At 44.0% G+C, this 17,163-nt stretch overlaps 4 protein-coding genes across 4 annotated transcripts; all 4 read left to right on the top strand.

Annotated features, from left to right (window-relative positions):
• Positions 1–783: 783 nt before the first annotated feature.
• Positions 784–4,635, top strand: PVX_115145 (hypothetical protein, conserved; the record flags this gene model as incomplete). The annotated part of the gene is made up of 12 exons (XM_001616370.1): positions 784–1,746; positions 1,929–2,041; positions 2,231–2,322; positions 2,434–2,544; positions 2,692–2,813; positions 3,031–3,077; positions 3,203–3,345; positions 3,535–3,612; positions 3,754–3,832; positions 3,965–4,089; positions 4,242–4,306; positions 4,459–4,635. 12 exons carry the CDS (start codon positions 784–786, stop codon positions 4,633–4,635), a joined length of 2,115 nt encoding a protein of 704 aa, XP_001616420.1.
• A 1,841-nt stretch (positions 4,636–6,476) lies between these two features.
• PVX_115155 (hypothetical protein) lies at positions 6,477–8,282 on the top strand. The gene has a single exon (XM_001616371.1). The coding sequence runs from the start codon at positions 7,186–7,188 to the stop codon at positions 7,726–7,728; it is 543 nt and encodes a 180-aa protein (XP_001616421.1). The 5' UTR covers positions 6,477–7,185; the 3' UTR covers positions 7,729–8,282.
• A 2,201-nt stretch (positions 8,283–10,483) lies between these two features.
• Positions 10,484–13,033, top strand: PVX_115160 (hypothetical protein, conserved; the record flags this gene model as incomplete). The annotated part of the gene is made up of 1 exon (XM_001616372.1): positions 10,484–13,033. One exon carries the CDS (start codon positions 10,484–10,486, stop codon positions 13,031–13,033), a length of 2,550 nt encoding a protein of 849 aa, XP_001616422.1.
• A 1,610-nt stretch (positions 13,034–14,643) lies between these two features.
• PVX_115165 (hypothetical protein, conserved) lies at positions 14,644–16,965 on the top strand (the record flags this gene model as incomplete). Its single annotated transcript, XM_001616373.1, has 1 exon — positions 14,644–16,965. The coding sequence occupies one exon, from the start codon at positions 14,644–14,646 to the stop codon at positions 16,963–16,965; it is 2,322 nt and encodes a 773-aa protein (XP_001616423.1).
• Between the last annotated feature and the right edge of the window lie 198 nt (positions 16,966–17,163).

Genomic DNA, 17,163 nt, shown 5'->3' with positions numbered 1-17,163 from the left:
GCGGGAAGTAAAAAAAAACGCCAAATGGTTAAGCTGTCAAACTGCCAAAATGCGAAACAGGTGAGGAGAACAGGGAGCGAAGAGAGGACGTGGGACAGGCGGCCAAGTCTACTTTTCGAGGGGCTCCACCGAATGTAGAAATTTTTAAAAATTCTACTTTCTGCTGTAATTTTTCCAGCTCAAGATGGAAGACGACCAACGTGGCAAATATTGTGCTGCTCGTTTTAGAGGTAGGTATCCCATTTTCGTCGTAGGGTTTTTCCTTCCCTTGGGCAGAAATTGGTGCGGCTTCTGGGCAGCAAATTGTGGCGAACGGAAATATGCTCGAAAAGGAAGCAACTGAAATGGAGGGGCAGCGCAATGTTGCATGTCTACTCTGGGGGGAGGCGCAAAAAAAAAAAAAAAAAAAAAAATCAACAAATGAATAAGCAAATTAGCAAAATGGCATATCAGCAAAATAGCAAATTAACAAATAGGTAAATGCAAAAAAATTGCAATCATGTAGAGGAAAGAAAATAATAACTTGTTCCCCCCAATTGCGCACGCACGTACGCATGCACATAATTACGCCCTTTTTTGCAAAGCACAAAGGTGTATAAGACAAAGAGTGGAAAAAAAAATGAGCCATACGCATTTGTACGTTTTACCCACACATGCGTGTACGCATTGTAGGCGCAGCCCTGATTGGCCAAATTAAAGCAAAAAAGAGTCAAAAAAGGAGTGTAAAAAAATAGAAAAAAAAAAACAAAAAAACTAACAGGTGTGCATCGCCAAAGGGCAACTATGACGCGTATCTACATCGCTATAATACTAATTGTGCAGCTAAACGTGTGGGCAGAATGCAGGTTCAAGTACGCCAGTAACACGGAGCTGCTGGTGGAGAGGGTTAAGAGGGGCAAACAGGCCATGGAGGAAATTCTGAGGGCGAAGAAAAAAGCCGAGGTGGAGTACGAGGAAAAGAGAAAAAAGGGCAGAAAAAAGAAAGGCACAAAAGGTGGACGCGCTGGAAGAGTTACAAGCGGTGGTCTAAACGATCGAGGCGAACCGGACGAAGACGACGAACAGGATGGAGATACCGATCAGGAAGACAACATATACGTGCGGGAAATAAAATGCTACGAGTACGTACTGGACCAGTTAAACAGCCTAAACATATATAACTGCAACGAAATAAATGAAAACAATAAATCCATGCTCGCCTTGGCCAAAACCAAGTGCCTTTTTGTAAAATCGGTGAGAAATTTTCCGAACGAAAAATCAGGCTGCATATTAAACCCAAAGAAACTGAACAAACTACAAGTGTATCTTTACAACAATAATTTATTTGACCAATTTGGAAATGAAAATTTTTCCAAAATGTTAAGTCTAGACGAATTGAGGAAGATAGAAAAGACGAAAAATCCCTGTCTTGGTGATGCCGCAAGTGGAGAGGGAATGTATGGGGCTATCTCGAGTGAGGGATTGTTGCCGAGCGTTGAAAAGGGTTCTATATATCCTAATGGTGACGAAATAACTCCAGAAACTTCAAAAAATTCAGAAGCTCCAGAGGACGACTCGCCACGGGACCATATAGACTTGAAAAACATCTTGTGCGAAAATTTAAAATACAAAATTGTAACGAATTGCACAACCAGCGACAGCATGTCAGATACAGCCTTTCAGATTTATCACTCCGAGTTGAACCACATCGACGACATTTGCTTCTACATACAGTCATCTGAGTGGAATAGGCGAACGGACGCAAATGTACGTGTTTGTGAGGAGGGCCCATCAGTGTGGCGATGGACTGATGAGCGGCTAAATGGGTGGGCTCACCTACGTGCCTACATAAGTGTGCGTCCATATTTACACACCCATACGTATGCATATGTGCACGCGCCCCTTTACTCCCCCTTTGCACGAACCAACCGCGGATCCCAAACGGGTAGATTAACCGACTGGCGGAGACCTCCGTAAACATCACCAGGCAGATGACGACCAATTTGGAGAACATGAAGTTAATAGAGCACGCGCAGGTGAAGCAGATCGAAAATACGAATAGGTAACCAACTGGAGGTGCATGCAAGAGTAGCGGCGCATCAGAGGGGAGACCGCGCGGGATTTCCCCGTTGCCCTTTCTGTTTGCCTCCACTCCGGTGCAGTGACCCACTCCAGTGACCCACTCCAGTGAACCGTTGCAGTGACCCCCTCCATTTCGTTTCACTTGTGCACCCCCCTTTCACCCACGCAGATTCGACAACTTCTTAAAAGGCCTCAAGAATGACTTCAGTGAGGTGATACAAATTTTATTAAAAATAAAGAAGCACCATGAGTCTATCACTAGTAAACAAAAACGCAGCAACAGAAAGAAGTTCGCCTTTTTTAAAAGAAATCGAAATTTTAAGATGGTAATTTTTTTTTTTTTTTTTTTTTCTTCTTCTAAACCATTTGCAGAATTTGTAACGGGGTTTAAGATGCTCGTGATGTACCTGTTGGTACTGCTCCTGGTTCTGTTCATTACTTCTCGGAGTTATGCATCAAATAGCCGAAGAAAAATTATATCTTGTAAGGGAAAGAAGTAGAGGCACTTTTGTTGGGGGCTTCTCATAGTAGAAGGCGCACCGCATGTGCGTTGCACGTCTACATTTTAATATGCATAAGTGTGCCTGTCTAATAGGCAGTGTCCCATTTGCGCCCTTTCCACCATATCAGGCGTTCTCCTTTGCTGCTTAACCGAAATGGTCTTCAAAAGGATCATCGCGCTGATCAGAAACTATGCGTTCCTACGAGTTAGCGAGAATTTAGTCAGTCACTCAGTGAAGGGGATCCGATACGTAAAAAGGAGGGAAAATTAACAAATAAAGAAAACGCGAAAATGGGCAAATGGGACACGGGCATATTACATTTTACAATGCAAATTTGGATGCAAACGAATGCCCGTTTTGCCCTCCGAGATCGCCTGACAGTGTACCAATTTGGATTACGCTCTATGGGCTAAAATGATTTTTTTTTTTTTTTTTTTTTTTTTTTCCCGCACCCCATTCCTTTTAGACATTCATTTTAATTGGCATAAAAGTGTTAATCACCGCCGTAGTAACGTAAAAAGGGAATATTTTCATTTATGTAGACCTTTCCGTGAGGCGCATAGCCCAGTCGCCAACATGTCTTCAACTTTTTGCTTTCCCATTTTTCATTTGCCTCTGTATCTTTCTACCCCCTTCAGTTACAAGGAGCCAGTGAAAATCATCGAGGAAGAATTGAAGTACATAAAAAAACTCGTGGAAAAGAATGAGCAATGTCGAAACAGCGTTAGGGAGATCAAAAGGCAAAGCGAAAAAATCGATCGCAGTGTGGACCAAGAAACGGGTAAGATATGCTAAGAAAAAAAAAAATACTCAGAAAGGTGCCCATAAAAGTGCTCATAAAAATGCTCAGAAAAATTCTGAACGGTGCATAATTTTTTTTTACAACATTTTAACTCATTAAAAAGGAGGGCCAATCCTTTTTGAAGCAATTCCAAGTTTGCCATTTTTTTCTTTTATAACCCCCTCGCAGTTAATGTCCTAAACTTGTGGCTAAATTATAATGACTATCTCGATTCATTATACCTGGAGGATGAAGATTTCGCAATAAGTAGGGACAGTTACATTTGGGGAGAACATTTTACCGCCCCTTTTTTGTGCAAAAATGTTAATATATAGAGGTGTATACACCTTCGTGTGTTTGCATGAAGGCCTCATTCAATGCTCCCCAATGGAACTGAAACAATTTTAGGTTCTCCTAGCGACACGGAAATTAACAGCTCGGACACATCACTGGCTAGCGAGGAGGTGCTACCCCAGGAAATTGAGGAGTAACAATAAAATGACTAATTAAAAGGGGGAACATAACAAATTTGAAGCGCATTAATGTAGGAAGGACAACGCGAAGATGAGACTGCTACCAACTCACCGATTGGTTTTTTCATCCGTGCCCTTTTTCTCAGGTTAAATGAAGACCCCATCGGAATGAGAATAAAATTGATGCATAGAAAAAATCGGCCGTTGTTTTTCCACTACTTCCCGTCGCCAACGAATGTTAAGGCGTACACAGAGAGCCCCATATCGTTTGGTAAGACGAGCAGCCATCGCGTGTTCGCAAAAAAGTGAATATGTGCCAGCAAGAACGATTGGCTAAAATGGGCTGAAAAGGGAAGCAACTAAACTGGACATGTTTGTGCCTTTCCCCCTATTCCCCCTGTTTTTCACCTCTTTGCACCGCAGCGAATCTCATAGAGCACAATCACAACGAAATGATGCGCCTACGGGAGGATAGAATGCGGGATTTTGTAATAAACAAAAAAGAAAAAAAATAATCGAAGAAAATACATACATGCTTTGAAGATGTGTCTTTGTGCTTATTCCACCAGAGGGGCAACGGTAGGCACACAAACCATTTAGCAATTGTGCCACATGGCGAACTCATTTGCCATTTTGCTAGGACGACGACGAAGGGGAGAACGACCACGCGTGCGATCATATGGACGAGCTGAACGAAGACGTGAATAATGAAACGAAACTCCTCGAGAGTGATAAAGAAAATGAGACGTCCAATTTGTACGATTTGGGAGAAGACGACGCGAAGGTAAATAAGTTTTTCTCCCTGGATGGGATATAAATTTTCCGCATGGGCGTATGTTTGGGGAACCTCACCCGCATGACTGCAGGATGTTCTTCAGTAGATGCATTAACAAAGACAGGCCAACGCGAAATGCATATAGTAGCAAAGGGTGCAAACTTACTGTGCCCATAAAGTGTCACAAGCACTTGTATGTGCTCTCCATACCTACGAGCAAATTCGTTTTTCAATTCAATTTTTAAATTACGCGGCGTACTCTTACAAGCAATATTTGGACAGAAGGGGTAGCAGCTGCCCCATTTGTATGATAGTACACGTAAATTTTTCTTATAGCTCATTTGATGTGTTTTTTTTTTTTTTTTTTTTTCTTTCATTTCGCGTGGCACCTAGCCCGCCATTTGTCAAACGTGTTTGTTACGTCTAGCCGATTATTCCCTTGTAGGCTTTTTCGCGACATGAGCGTCGCTAATCTTAGTTGCACGCGAAGGGGGGCGCGCAACTGTGTACATATGTATGTATATATATATGTGTGTATATATATATGTATATATATGCGCGCCAAAAGTTCTCCCCATTGTTAAGCAATTATACGCGCGTGCAAGAGTGTCCCTAGGCGGAAATATCCACATTAGCCTGTACGTACATCAGACCAAACAGCTGGTACGCATGGGGAACGGCTTACCATAGGTAGCCTTTGATCACAATTAGGAGTTCCCTTCTTTGGCAAAAATAAATTGCCATGGGGGGTGTCGATATGTAGCCACAAATTTGTGTGCAGTTTTGTTACATTGGGGGGACTCGCACACACACAGAAGAGGAAGTGGTGGTGGAGAAATCATGCAAAGGTTAGCCACGCACAGGATACCCTCTCTTTTCGCCTGTTCAGAGTATGACAGATTTATGCCTGTTAATGCAAATGGAGGAAGGGGTGGGGAGGAAGGTGAACAGAGGTGCACACACTTTATATGAATGATATAATTTCTCTCCTTTGGGGAAAAGGTCTCCATGTGGTGGGCACGTTATATAAGCCGTTCGTGCTTGGCTGAGCGTTAGTCAGGCTTAGAAGAGTGCTGCTATTATTTATATATTGCTATTCGGAACATTCGCGCAATCCTTCCCTTTCCCCTTTGCCTTTGCCTGTGCTCTGGTTTGCCCCCCTTGGTTTTCCCCCTGTGCCTTCGGCCTGCTAACCCCACTCTGCTTTTTCTTCCCCATTCTGATCACATTGCAGGACGATACACTTGAAAAGAAACCTTTTAAGCTCAGCGCGAGCGCATGGTAGTCCTAACCAGCGCGCAACTCACCTCCTAGACGTGTGAAAAGGGCAAAGAAAGCGGAGAAAAGGGGACTCTTTTACCCAAACGGGGTTTTTCCATTTAAAAAAAAGGGAAGCGCGACCGGTTTGTACATATGTATATGTACGCATATGTATATAGTGAATGCCTAACTAGGAGGGGCGGAAAAGAAATATAAAACGCCCGGAACAAAATGTCAAACATGGCACGATTACGCGCAATAGGAAGAAAAAAAAAAAAATGTGCGTGAGGCGTCACTGCCCATGGCATGCAAATGTAAACATACCTGTTCAAGCGTAAAAGCGTGTGACGTACGATATGATGGCCAGAAAAAAAAAAAAAAAGCATAACACTTCGTACATACATCAATGAATGAGCAACACGGAAGCATTTTGCAACCTCCAAACTGCCGCTTCTTCGCTTGTTTAATTTTTTTCTTTTCTTTTGATATTTTATTTTTAATGCATACCTCTGAACAGATGTGAAATTAACGCTCAAGGAATAAGCAAAGGAGAAAAAAAAAAAAAAAAAAAATATATATATATATAAATATATTGTATGCATATATTTGAAGAAAAAAAGCTTGCCAAAAGAGTGCCTACCCAAATGCGAATAAACAATTAGCAGTTTCGCAAGCAGAGTAACGCATAATATAATAGCAAAGAAAAGGAAGGTTCATTTTATTACCTTTATTTTATTACCCTCATTTTATTGCCTTCATTTTATTACGCGTATACAAGTTAGCCAAACTTGTGACATTTTAGAAGAAATTTACAATTTTGCAGTGCCATTTTTGTTTCATATTTTAAAGGGTTTTACTGTATTATGCGTATTCCCCTTCGTTCATCTTTCCCCTAAGCGAATTTTTTTTATTTTATCAGCTCGAGCATATCATATTGTCACGCACGTGTTTGTACTGTACAGTTTTATGAGTTGAGTTCGATTTATTAATAGGGAACGATCACTTTCCTGCCTCCCTTTTTTTTTTATGTCTCATATTATGCGCTTCAGTTCGTGTTCACGTGCATATTTGTGTCAGGAAGAGTAAGCGCCCTTTGTGGGAAGAGCAGTGTATACCATTTCGTACGTAATATACCCAGGCCAGGAACCCAGCCCCGGTCGCCTAAGCCTTACGCGGTAGCGGACGCCTTCAGGGGGGTTTCTCTGAAGAGGCGCAGCGGTTGCGAAAGGTACAGTTACCACAGCTGTGATAGCTACAGTTGCGATAGTTGCTACCTCCGTGGTGACTTTTTTTAAGCAGCCCGCCCCCTTTCCCCCGTGCGCTGACGAGAAGATGAATCTGAACTCCAAGAACATCGTGAACATGTCGATTTTCGCGTCGATAAACGCGCTGTACATTTTGCTGTACATTTTCAACCAGACATTTCTGCAAGTGATATGCACGCTATGCATTTTGCTCCTCCTGTTGAGTGGGCTACTTGTATTTTTGCAAGTACATAAGGTGTCAGATTATAAGGAGAGTGACAAGCTGGAAATTGTCTCCAAGGAAATCATCGAGAGCTGTATCATGTACATATATGAATTGATAAATGACAAGTTAACTTTGGTAAGAAAATATTTACTATGGAACAACCGCATGGAAAATGTGACTGTAATTATTGTGATTTACTCTGTGGGCAATTTCCTCTCCTTTGTAAATTTCAGCGTCCTTTTTTACATGGTCACTTGGGCCATATTTTTATATAACCATATTAACAATGTGTACATAACGAAGATTTGCGAATTGGCCCACCCCTACTACGTGGACTTGAGGGACCAGGCCAAGTACATGTTCGACAACATCCCCAAGTTGAAGCACATAAAGAAAACCATATAGCTGGCCGCCCCTGGGTAGGGCTGCTACTTATGCATGGGAATGTTTGTTTCGGGGGGATACACGGATGTGCGTGGGGATGCAGATGGGGAAGTGGACGGTCTAGAAGAACCTTTTCGCAGCTTGACGCTGAGGGATGGATGCTCTTTGCGAGCTTATAGACATGTGAAATGGGTCCCACGCAAGTACCGCTAACAACTTCCAGCGTGAGTAGTGAAGAGGGAAAGAGATCATGCGGGGGGTTATTTACAAATAAGAAAAAAAAAAAAAATCTTTATTGTGTGCACATATAGCTCGGGGAGCCCACTTAAAAGAAGCACACAATTTGCACACCCGTCACGAAAATTACGGCCCCCAAAGGAAGAAAAAAATAAGCAAGCAGACGAGCAGACGAGCAAATAAAGAAATACATACACATTGCGTACACATGCGGATCGCCTTTGTTTTACCCATTTATCTATCGCGACAATTTACACCCCATGTGCTGCATTCCATGTTAATTTTCTTCCCACCTTGTTTCCCATTTTTTTTTTTTTTTGCATCCTCACCCTCGCTTTCATGCGCACATTTATTATATGACCATGATAATGCATATAATTACACATCACACATTTATAAAAAATTTCAATTTAAAAATAAAAACAAAAAAGGATTTTTTTAATTTTACCACAGTATTACAGTTACAGATGTGTGGTTCCCTGTGGATCATACGCGTTCTGCCCATTTGTAGGCTCAACTGCGAAGGTTAGCAAAAACGGTGGCTGCATTTTGCAGGTGGCGCGTAAGAAAGCTTTTGTTAAGTGGGCGAAGTGCGCGCTTGGTAAAGGTGCCATTTGGACATGCACATTTATGCGTTGTGCGGAGAAAAGGGGAAAAAAGATGCGTGCGCGAAATGGACCACCCCGTTGGGTGTAGAGAAGTTCGGTTACCAAAATGAACAACTTGCGTCTGCCCATTCGTTCGTGTGAATGTGTTTAAGATTTGCATCTTTGGAGAGGGGTTTGCAACCCGAGCGAAGCTGCCTCAAAATGGGGTTCACCTGCTTGGCATGACATGCATGCACGGATTATATATGTTTAGGGAGACGCCCTTTAGGCGTCTCTTTTTGTGCACGGTTAGTGTTCCAAATAGGATGGAGAAAAACCCGTTAGAGGGGTTACACATTTGTCTGTTCCAAAACGGACGCGGGGGAAATATCAGCTGTTCCACTTTGCGCAGCCGCAGCGGGGTAAGCCCCCACTGGGAGGTAACCACGGTGACGTAGATTCCCCTTCTTCCAATCGTAGCAACGTAAGGTGGGACAGACAGGCAAGCGAAAGGGGGGCTACCACTGGGTGTGAATAACGGGTACATGAACATATACATATGCATAGGTACCTCCCCCTTGTGCGGTAACCCCGTTGTGGCTGCTACACCCCGTCACAGTGCTCCACTTCTTTAATGTTGTAGCGGCGGTAATGGTGGCACGCGAAAGAACAGTAAGTGCATTTTTTTTCTTTTAAAAAATATACATGGCGCTGATTAGTGTGCCATTTGTAGGGACATCCTGTATGTACTACATTCGGCGAACGATTTGTTCCTTTTCCTTTTCGAGTTGACAGTTTGGCAGCGCTTCCGTGTCTGTTTAACCTGCTCAGCGCAAACGGGTGGAACTCGTCTTTGCCCTCCATCAGGCGCATGTCGTATGGATGCGTAAAGTTGGGGGCAACTTAAACGTAACAGCGCACGGCAAATCCGCCAGTTACGGCAGAGCAAGTAATAATATGCGGCAGGCGAATTGGAGGGGGGTGCAGGTGAAGAGGGCGTATGGGCCAACTCGCCAAAGGTATGCAGTACGCAAAAAAGGGAATACTCAAATGGGTGATGTAGTATGCTCATATATATGGCAGAGCGAGCGCATAGTCTGAAGGTTGACATCCCCCTCTACCCCTCTGCAGGAGTATAATCTCTCGGGGGAAAAAAAAAAAAAAAATCACAACGAAACGTGGCATGCAAAAAATGAAGCTTGAAAAAAAAAAGGCCAGGAATAATGTACATACGAATAGTGCACGTAAGAGGAGGCACTCCGCATGGGGCAAGCCTTTAGAGTATAATTAAAGGGAGTAGGGCGAATGAGCAGCTCCAGAGGAGGAAATAAAATCCCATATGTGGATTTGCTTTCCCTTGTGGCGGAAAAGAAGTAATGCGCAAATGAGTACATACGTGTTTGTATACTTCTCATGTACGTATTTATCCCCCAGAGCGCGTTTCCGCTTTGCGCGAACTCCACGCAGAGGAATGCTGAGAGGAAGAGCTCCAAACGAAGTGAGCAACCTTCAGGTTGACCAAAAGTAGGCAGAGGTATATATGCACAAATTTGAGGAAAGGCGCAGGAGGGGGATTTTTTCCGACAAAGTTGGCGCGCGTTGAGCTGGCATGCGAGCCCCCCGGAGGAGCCTAGAAAAGGAAGACAACACAAGAGGGGAAAAAAAAACCCATACATATTTATACATATATATGTACATATACATACATATATTATACGTATGTGCTTTTTTTCCGCTGGCGCACCAAAACGTAGACGCAGTTTGGCCCAAGGGGAAAGGCGGCAAAACATGGGACAACGGCAAAAGGCACATTAATGGACACACGAAGAGAGAGAAAAAAAAAAAAAAAAGTGGCATTTCACACGGTGAAAGAAGTGTCAAATAATTTGGCCGAAAAGCGTTGAACGTTGCTGCCCTGAGTGCGTAGCATATCAGCAAAAGTGTAGAGCAGCATGGAAAACAGAGAATGCGAAATACGGATTTTGAACGGCACGAGCTGCTCATTTTACAGGTACATGCACTCAGTAAAGCATGGAATTTGGTTGGTGAATCCCCCAGAGTGTTTAAAGATCAAGGGAGAAGAAAAATGCATCGCCAAGTTTACCAAAACGATGGGGAACTTTTACGGCATTGTACAATACTGCGTAGTGATAAATAACGAAGAGTACATTTTGAACGCCCGTTTTGACATCCCGCTTCTGGGAGACAACACAGCTTCGGCCGTCCTTGGAATGAACATAAAAAATGACAAGGCACAAATGCTATCGCAGCAAAGTTACTTCATAGTGAAACACAGTTTCGATAATACGTATAATAGCAAATTTTATATAAGCATTTTGGAGACGGACGAAGGGAAGAGATTTATCGAATACCACAAGAAGAAATTAAAAAAAGGTTTGCTCAGAATTTTGAACATCCGAATTATAGAGGAGAAGGAGAGGTTAAAGTATGAGAGGAGTGTGAATAGCTGCGCGAGAAAAAAGGAGGGCGGCCACAGTTGCGGTTACAGTAGTTATGCTAATGAGGAGGACGGCCTGCTGAGGGACAGACAGATATATAGCTCCTACCGAAATGAAGATATTATGGAAATTTTGCCGCTAAGTTTTATAGTGAACATTAAGAATTACGAATGGAAGAAGCGGCTGAGAAAGGCACACAAATCGCTGTACATTTTGATCATCAATTTTACCAGGCAAACGTTAACCCTATCGGATAGCAAAGGATCCAAATCGTCCATTTTGACGGAAGGAAATTGGGTAGAATTACCAAGTCAGAAAATATCCCCCATGAGGTGTACCGAATTTGGCTGTAACAGTGATGGCATGTTTTCGAGCATTAACGGATTTTGTAAATACAATTTTATGAATGAGTCCTGCTATTTGAACATCTTCTGGGATATCAACAGCGTGAATTCTAAGATCAAATGCAGCATTAAGAACACCACCAAGTATACCATAATAAAGAATGTGGAAATATTTAACGAGTGCACCGCTGTTTTTCACATTTTGGAATATTACTATTACCCGCCGATAAAAATTTTGGAGTGTAAAGCTTTGACGAACAATATTATTAACAAGTACGGCATTACTAAGGAGAACGTGGATGCCAATTTGAGTGTCATCTACCAGTGTAGCATCAATGTGATTCGCCAGTTCTGCCAATATCTGCAGAATAATGCTTCGTATGAGAATGGCTCGAACGAGGATTTCATCAACCCGGGGGACTTCGGAAGGGTGATGTGTGACGACGTGTACGGGTGCGATGAGGACGATTTGAGGAGCCACGGGGGCGGGGGCTCCAACTTTACGAATATGACCAGTTTGACCAGCTTGACAAATTTTACGCATTTGGGAAAGCTCGGCAACCGCGGCAATTATGGCAACCTTGGCAACATTGGCAATTTGGGAGGCATGGTCCCCTCCCCGCTGTCCAACTTGGGCAAAATGAAGAGCTACCTGTCACTGTACTCCAACGCAGTCGAGGAGATGATGCACAAGTCGCAGCACCTGGACAAGGCCAAAATCGCCGACGATATCATAAGCCTCAAGAATAACAAGAGGGTTTACAGCCTCGACAGGAGCGGCGGGGGTGGCGGCGGTGTTGGAAGCGGGGTTGACGCGGTTGGAAGCGGCAGAGCCAACTACCTAAGGCACGCCGATTTGCGGGCGAGCATGATGCAGGACAAGGGGTTCCATTTGCTGAAAAAGAGAAACGCCACGTCGAGTAGCCTCTACATAAACCGGAGACAAACATTCACAAATATTAACATCACCGCGGCGAGGGACTTCTTCTGCTACATGCACGGAAATAATTACTCGAATAACATCCCCATCAACTCCTATTTGTATATCTCCTGGAACATTGGAAATATTATTTACAGAAATTTGTATAACTCCAGTGAAAATATAATTATTAATGCCCACAGTCTGTTAAGCAGCCACAACATAAACGATGACGTAATTTTGAAGCTTCGAATTGATGACAATAACAGAAGGATCTACCCGTTCAATCTAATTCACTCTCTCCTCATGAACACACAGAGCAGCATTTACATTAACAATGAGTATGTTTTGCTGGACATCATTTTGAATATCTTCCACCTGTTGTCAACCCATTTGTCTCCCATCATAGAAAGGACTTTAGAAGCTGAGTATGGGAACAAATGGCTAGTTGATAGTAAAATCCCAAAAAGTAACATCTGGGAGAAATCCAAAGGGAAAAACGAATTAGACATCGAAGGCATTATTCACATCATAACTACCTACTGGCTTGATGTTTTTGAAAAGAAAATTAAAAATATGGAAATTTTGGACAACCTACAGAAGGCGTCCATCTTCTGGGCCAATCAAGAGATTGACCAGTTCGACCAAGAGTTTGTGAAGAAGCTGATTGAGAGCTCCTCGCTCCTGCTGAAGCTGTTTGGCGATTACGGCGCGGCCAAGAGTATTGAGAAGCTCTACTACAACAAGTACTCCATTTTTAACGACATCTGCGTGGAGTGAAGGTGAAGCGGTGGTGAGGCGGCAGTGAGGCGGCGGCGATACGGTGACTGTCCCATTTTGTGGGCCCCGTGCGTACCATGAGTGGCCCCCTTCACCACCGCGTGCGCGCACCCTTCTGAAATGATGAGCCGTTTTTGAAACGCCGCCCCTCCCCCGAGCTTCTATTTTTTTTGTGTGAACGTTTGCCCCAACGGATAATTAAAAAAGTGTTGCCCTTGTTTTATTCTGTTTCGCGCGCAGTGGCGTCTCTTTGCTTCGCGCTGCTCTGCTTCGCTCTGCCCTGCTGTGCTTTATTTTTTTTTTTCTGTTATGTGCTACCTTGTTCATTTCCCCCCTCCCCTTCTCCCCTTTTTTTGTTTTCACTCATGTACGCAACAGTGTGTATTCACTTCATGATGAAAAAGAACCTGAACATGTCAGGCAAGAATAATCGAATAATCGAATAATCAGTTGTTAAAAATTGCGTCAACATGGGAAGAACCTAGAGTTGCATGGTGAGCTCACCCTTTGGTGGTTAAAACGGGGGAAAATCACGAAAGGCACTTAACATTTGGTGTCAACCCAAAAGTGCAAAAGTGGAACTAAGCAAAGTTGGGTGACGCACGGGTGGTTAATTTATTTGTGTAATGTGCCGGTAGCAGAGAACCGTTCGACTGCTCTCAGCCGAGGGTGTAACCAAGCGATAGTTTTAATGGAAAAAATTGGTGAGCTGCTAACCGTTTTGCTAGTCTTTGAGGAGGTCACCCCCCCCTGCTGGGAGTAACTCCCATATTGATTGTGCAACTGGGGAGGGGAACAAAAAAAGGACGCTTCCTTTTTTTTTTGAAGCGTCGATCACTGCTCAGTTGATGTGTCTTCATATGGGAGTAAAGGGAACGACTTTTCCGAGCAGGTTGGGAAAGCATGCGGAGAGGGAATTTCTCCTGTGCACACGTAACACACGTAACACACTTGCAATGGTTTAGCCACACACACCCTTTTTTTGGGGGGGTGGCATAAGCAGAGCCTTTTCCCATTCGCCCTTTTTGGCATCTCCCGTTCTGTTCTTCATTCCCATTTGGTTAGCCATTTTAGGGGGGCCAGGGAACCATTCGCACACACCCGTTATTTCACACTTTTGCGAATTTTCCATTTTGAGAGGAACACAGTTGGGGGGATTTTCAAAGTGGGTTACCACCCCGGGGGAGTAAGGCTCGCCAGGTGTATACATATATATATGTATATTTTTTTTTTTTTTTTTTTTTTCTAGAGAAAGCACACTAAACATGCATATTTTCAAACTTGTTAGCATTTTACTTCTTCCCTTTTTCAAGTCGCTGCCCAGCTGCGCAGATGTGTCCCTTGCAGGGGAGTTCCAGTCTAAACTTGCTTACGATGGAGGGCAAATAGTTTATAGTAAAAAACCCTTTAAAGGCAGCATTTATGCATTTTCGCCTATTAAGGGAAAGTGCGCAATAAGCGTTAAAGCAACCACGGATGGAGTGGAATGGGAAAGTAAAAGCAACATTGAAGTGGAGGATGGGGTTGGCGGTGCAACTATTTTTTCTCTTTTTACAACAGATGAGATCACCGCAATTTTTAGGTGTTCTAACGTGTACTACATTGCAAAGATGGGGGGAGAAAATTTTTGGAAAAATATAAAACAAGTGACTTTTTCGGATTTCCCTGTGGATGCAATTCCGGCGGTGTACTCAGGGTCTTACCTACTTATGAACAGCGAGTATGAGAAGTTCATTTTGGTATGCTCGAGGGAGGACCCAAATGGGAGTGAACGTAGCAGCGATGGTGAGGTGAAGGCAGTGCCCTTTTCAGAACTGCAGCTGTTGGGTAGGTGCAAATTTTCGTTTGACGAGGGGAACACATGGAAGGAGGGTGCAACCAGGATGTACAGCGATGAGTTGAGCAATGATGATGGGGGCGAGGATAGTACAGAGTTGAGCGGTGATAACACATGGGAGAGTGTTAAAGAGGTGAATATCTCAGCGGAGGAAGATGTAAAATTGGAGGACCAAGTCAAGGAGAAATCCCAACAAGGGGCGCCCCCTAGCCATGCCACCCAGTTAAGTCTAACGCAAATGGGAGGGAAGCTAGCCATAAAAGCTGTAAATGTTCGAAATGGTGGCAGCTCCAGCAAGACAGTAATACTCGTGTGCAACAGTCTATACAAAAACGACCTCTACTGTGATAAGATGAAGCTGCAAATAAATGATAAGTACATTTTGCACACTTACGAAGTGGTGAATGGATACCATATGGCCGTTTTGCGAGAAAAAAATGGGACCCACTTGGTACCTTCATTTGTTTACAACTTGAGCGAGACGTTTGAGCCGATTCTTCATTATAAGAGTGAGAAAAACAGGGAAGGCAAAAGTGACGTAGGTGAGGGAAACCCCTTAGACAAAGCAGCATACGAATTTGTTTCGGCCAAGGGAGAGGTGGTATACCTATTTTGCCACACAGTGGGTGGGCATAACAAAGTGATAAAAATAAACGCCCCAGAGAGGAAGCCAGGGTGCGAAGTACTCCCAGATGGGGAAGCCAACAAGGGGTACTCTCACACCTTTTCAATTCAGAACATGCAAAATGAGCGCATTTGTAAAGTGCCCACATCGGAGCTTGGAACGACGCAAGATGGCTTTTTCAAAGTGTTCTACGTGACTTTGCCTAAGGGGGTATCCCTAAATGGTGACTGCTTTACGTTCTCCTTCAGTAAGGAGCTGAAGAGTGAGTACCACACAGCTGTGGTGAGGAGGGCCAACGGGGGAAGTGCCCCCCACGAAGGGGAAGCCCAGTTTTACTTCCCCTTGTATTACTCCAAATTTTTATACAACTATAAGAAGACCTACTGCACGTTAAGCAATGGCCTAAAAATTGCTGTCGAATTTGATTACATTAGGAACATTCTAGATTTAAATTATGCGGACGAAAATGATGTTATCAAAATTGGTAGCAACGATACTGTGGTGCATGCGAAGAGGAGGTATGTTCAGGAGAAGGGGGGAGATGTATTCCCCAGGGGAACTTACTTAAACTCTTATCTACCCTTTGAAAAAGAATACGTCATTTCTAATTTTGTTCCCGAGGGTGTAAATCAGACCAGCAGTATAGTGCTGCCCCATGGGGCCGTTAGGAAGTTACATTTTGTACAGGGGGGGGAAGTCCTCCCCTATGATGGCATCGATTTGTTGGCTATCTCACCGAATTATAAAAAGTTAACCAAATATGAGATGAACAGAAAATCGATAGATGTCATCGTTTCGAATTTCAAAAGTGAGGAGAAAATTATCGGATTGGTTTGCCCCGTCAGTTCGCAGGATGAGGGGCTGACCTGTTTCGATAAGGTGTACCTACAGAAGGGGGGTCGTCTCCACAACATTGGATTTGTGTTTGGCAGTAACGACATTTTTGTAATTCCCCAGAGGAGGCTGCTCAGGCCAGGTGGGAAGGAGGCCATGGAGTCTCTGCTATATTTGAACAAACGTAATGTAGACAAACTGAAGAAGGAAAAACAGATTATTCACTTTTCCTGTGAATGTAAGGGGGGTGAGGGGACAGAGCCGGTGCACGTGAATTATTACGTCTCGGCGCATTACGACTACGAGTTTGTTAAGGCGCAGGTGGGAAAGCCGGGGGGGAGCGCCTTCGTTAATGGGCATCTTGTGGAGCAGAGGGGGGAAGCGGGGAGAGAGGGCACGCCTGGCAAGACGGCCGACTCGGCCGACTTGACCATCTCTGATGAGGACCTTAACCTGGAGGAAGGTCTTCCCATGTTCGGGCAGAATGTACTTCTTACCATGCTGGGTGGTGGTAGCTCAAAGGGGCACCCCCACGGCGCAAGCGCTAACGTATTGAATACCATCATCTGCACCTTTTTTGTACTTGTGCTGTTGGCCTGTTTGCACGTAGGGTGGTTAAGTCGGAAGGGGTCTTAGCACATTTCGACGGTGAGTAAACTGAGGTTGCAACAGTGCGTACCTCTCGTTTGACACCCCCGATGAAGTCTCCTTTGTGTTAGCCGCAACACCTCGGCTGCACTTCCCCACTGGGAATGCCCCAATCGTGGTAGACCCATTCACCGCCTGCCACTCAAACTGGGTAGGATTTCCAAGGGGGTAATTTTATGCATGCCG

The sequence above is a fragment of the Plasmodium vivax genome, chromosome 11 (genome assembly GCF_000002415.2).
Source record: "Plasmodium vivax chromosome 11, whole genome shotgun sequence".
Taxonomy (NCBI): domain Eukaryota; phylum Apicomplexa; class Aconoidasida; order Haemosporida; family Plasmodiidae; genus Plasmodium; species Plasmodium vivax.
The sequence above is the reverse complement of the archived record's forward strand: the minus strand, read 5'-3'. Positions and strand labels throughout refer to the sequence as shown.

Bases quoted from the DNA above. Each gene is read 5' to 3' on its own strand.
- PVX_115155 (XM_001616371.1), top strand. From the start codon at position 7,186: ATGAATCTGAACTCCAAGAACATCGTGAACATGTCGATTTTCGCGTCG.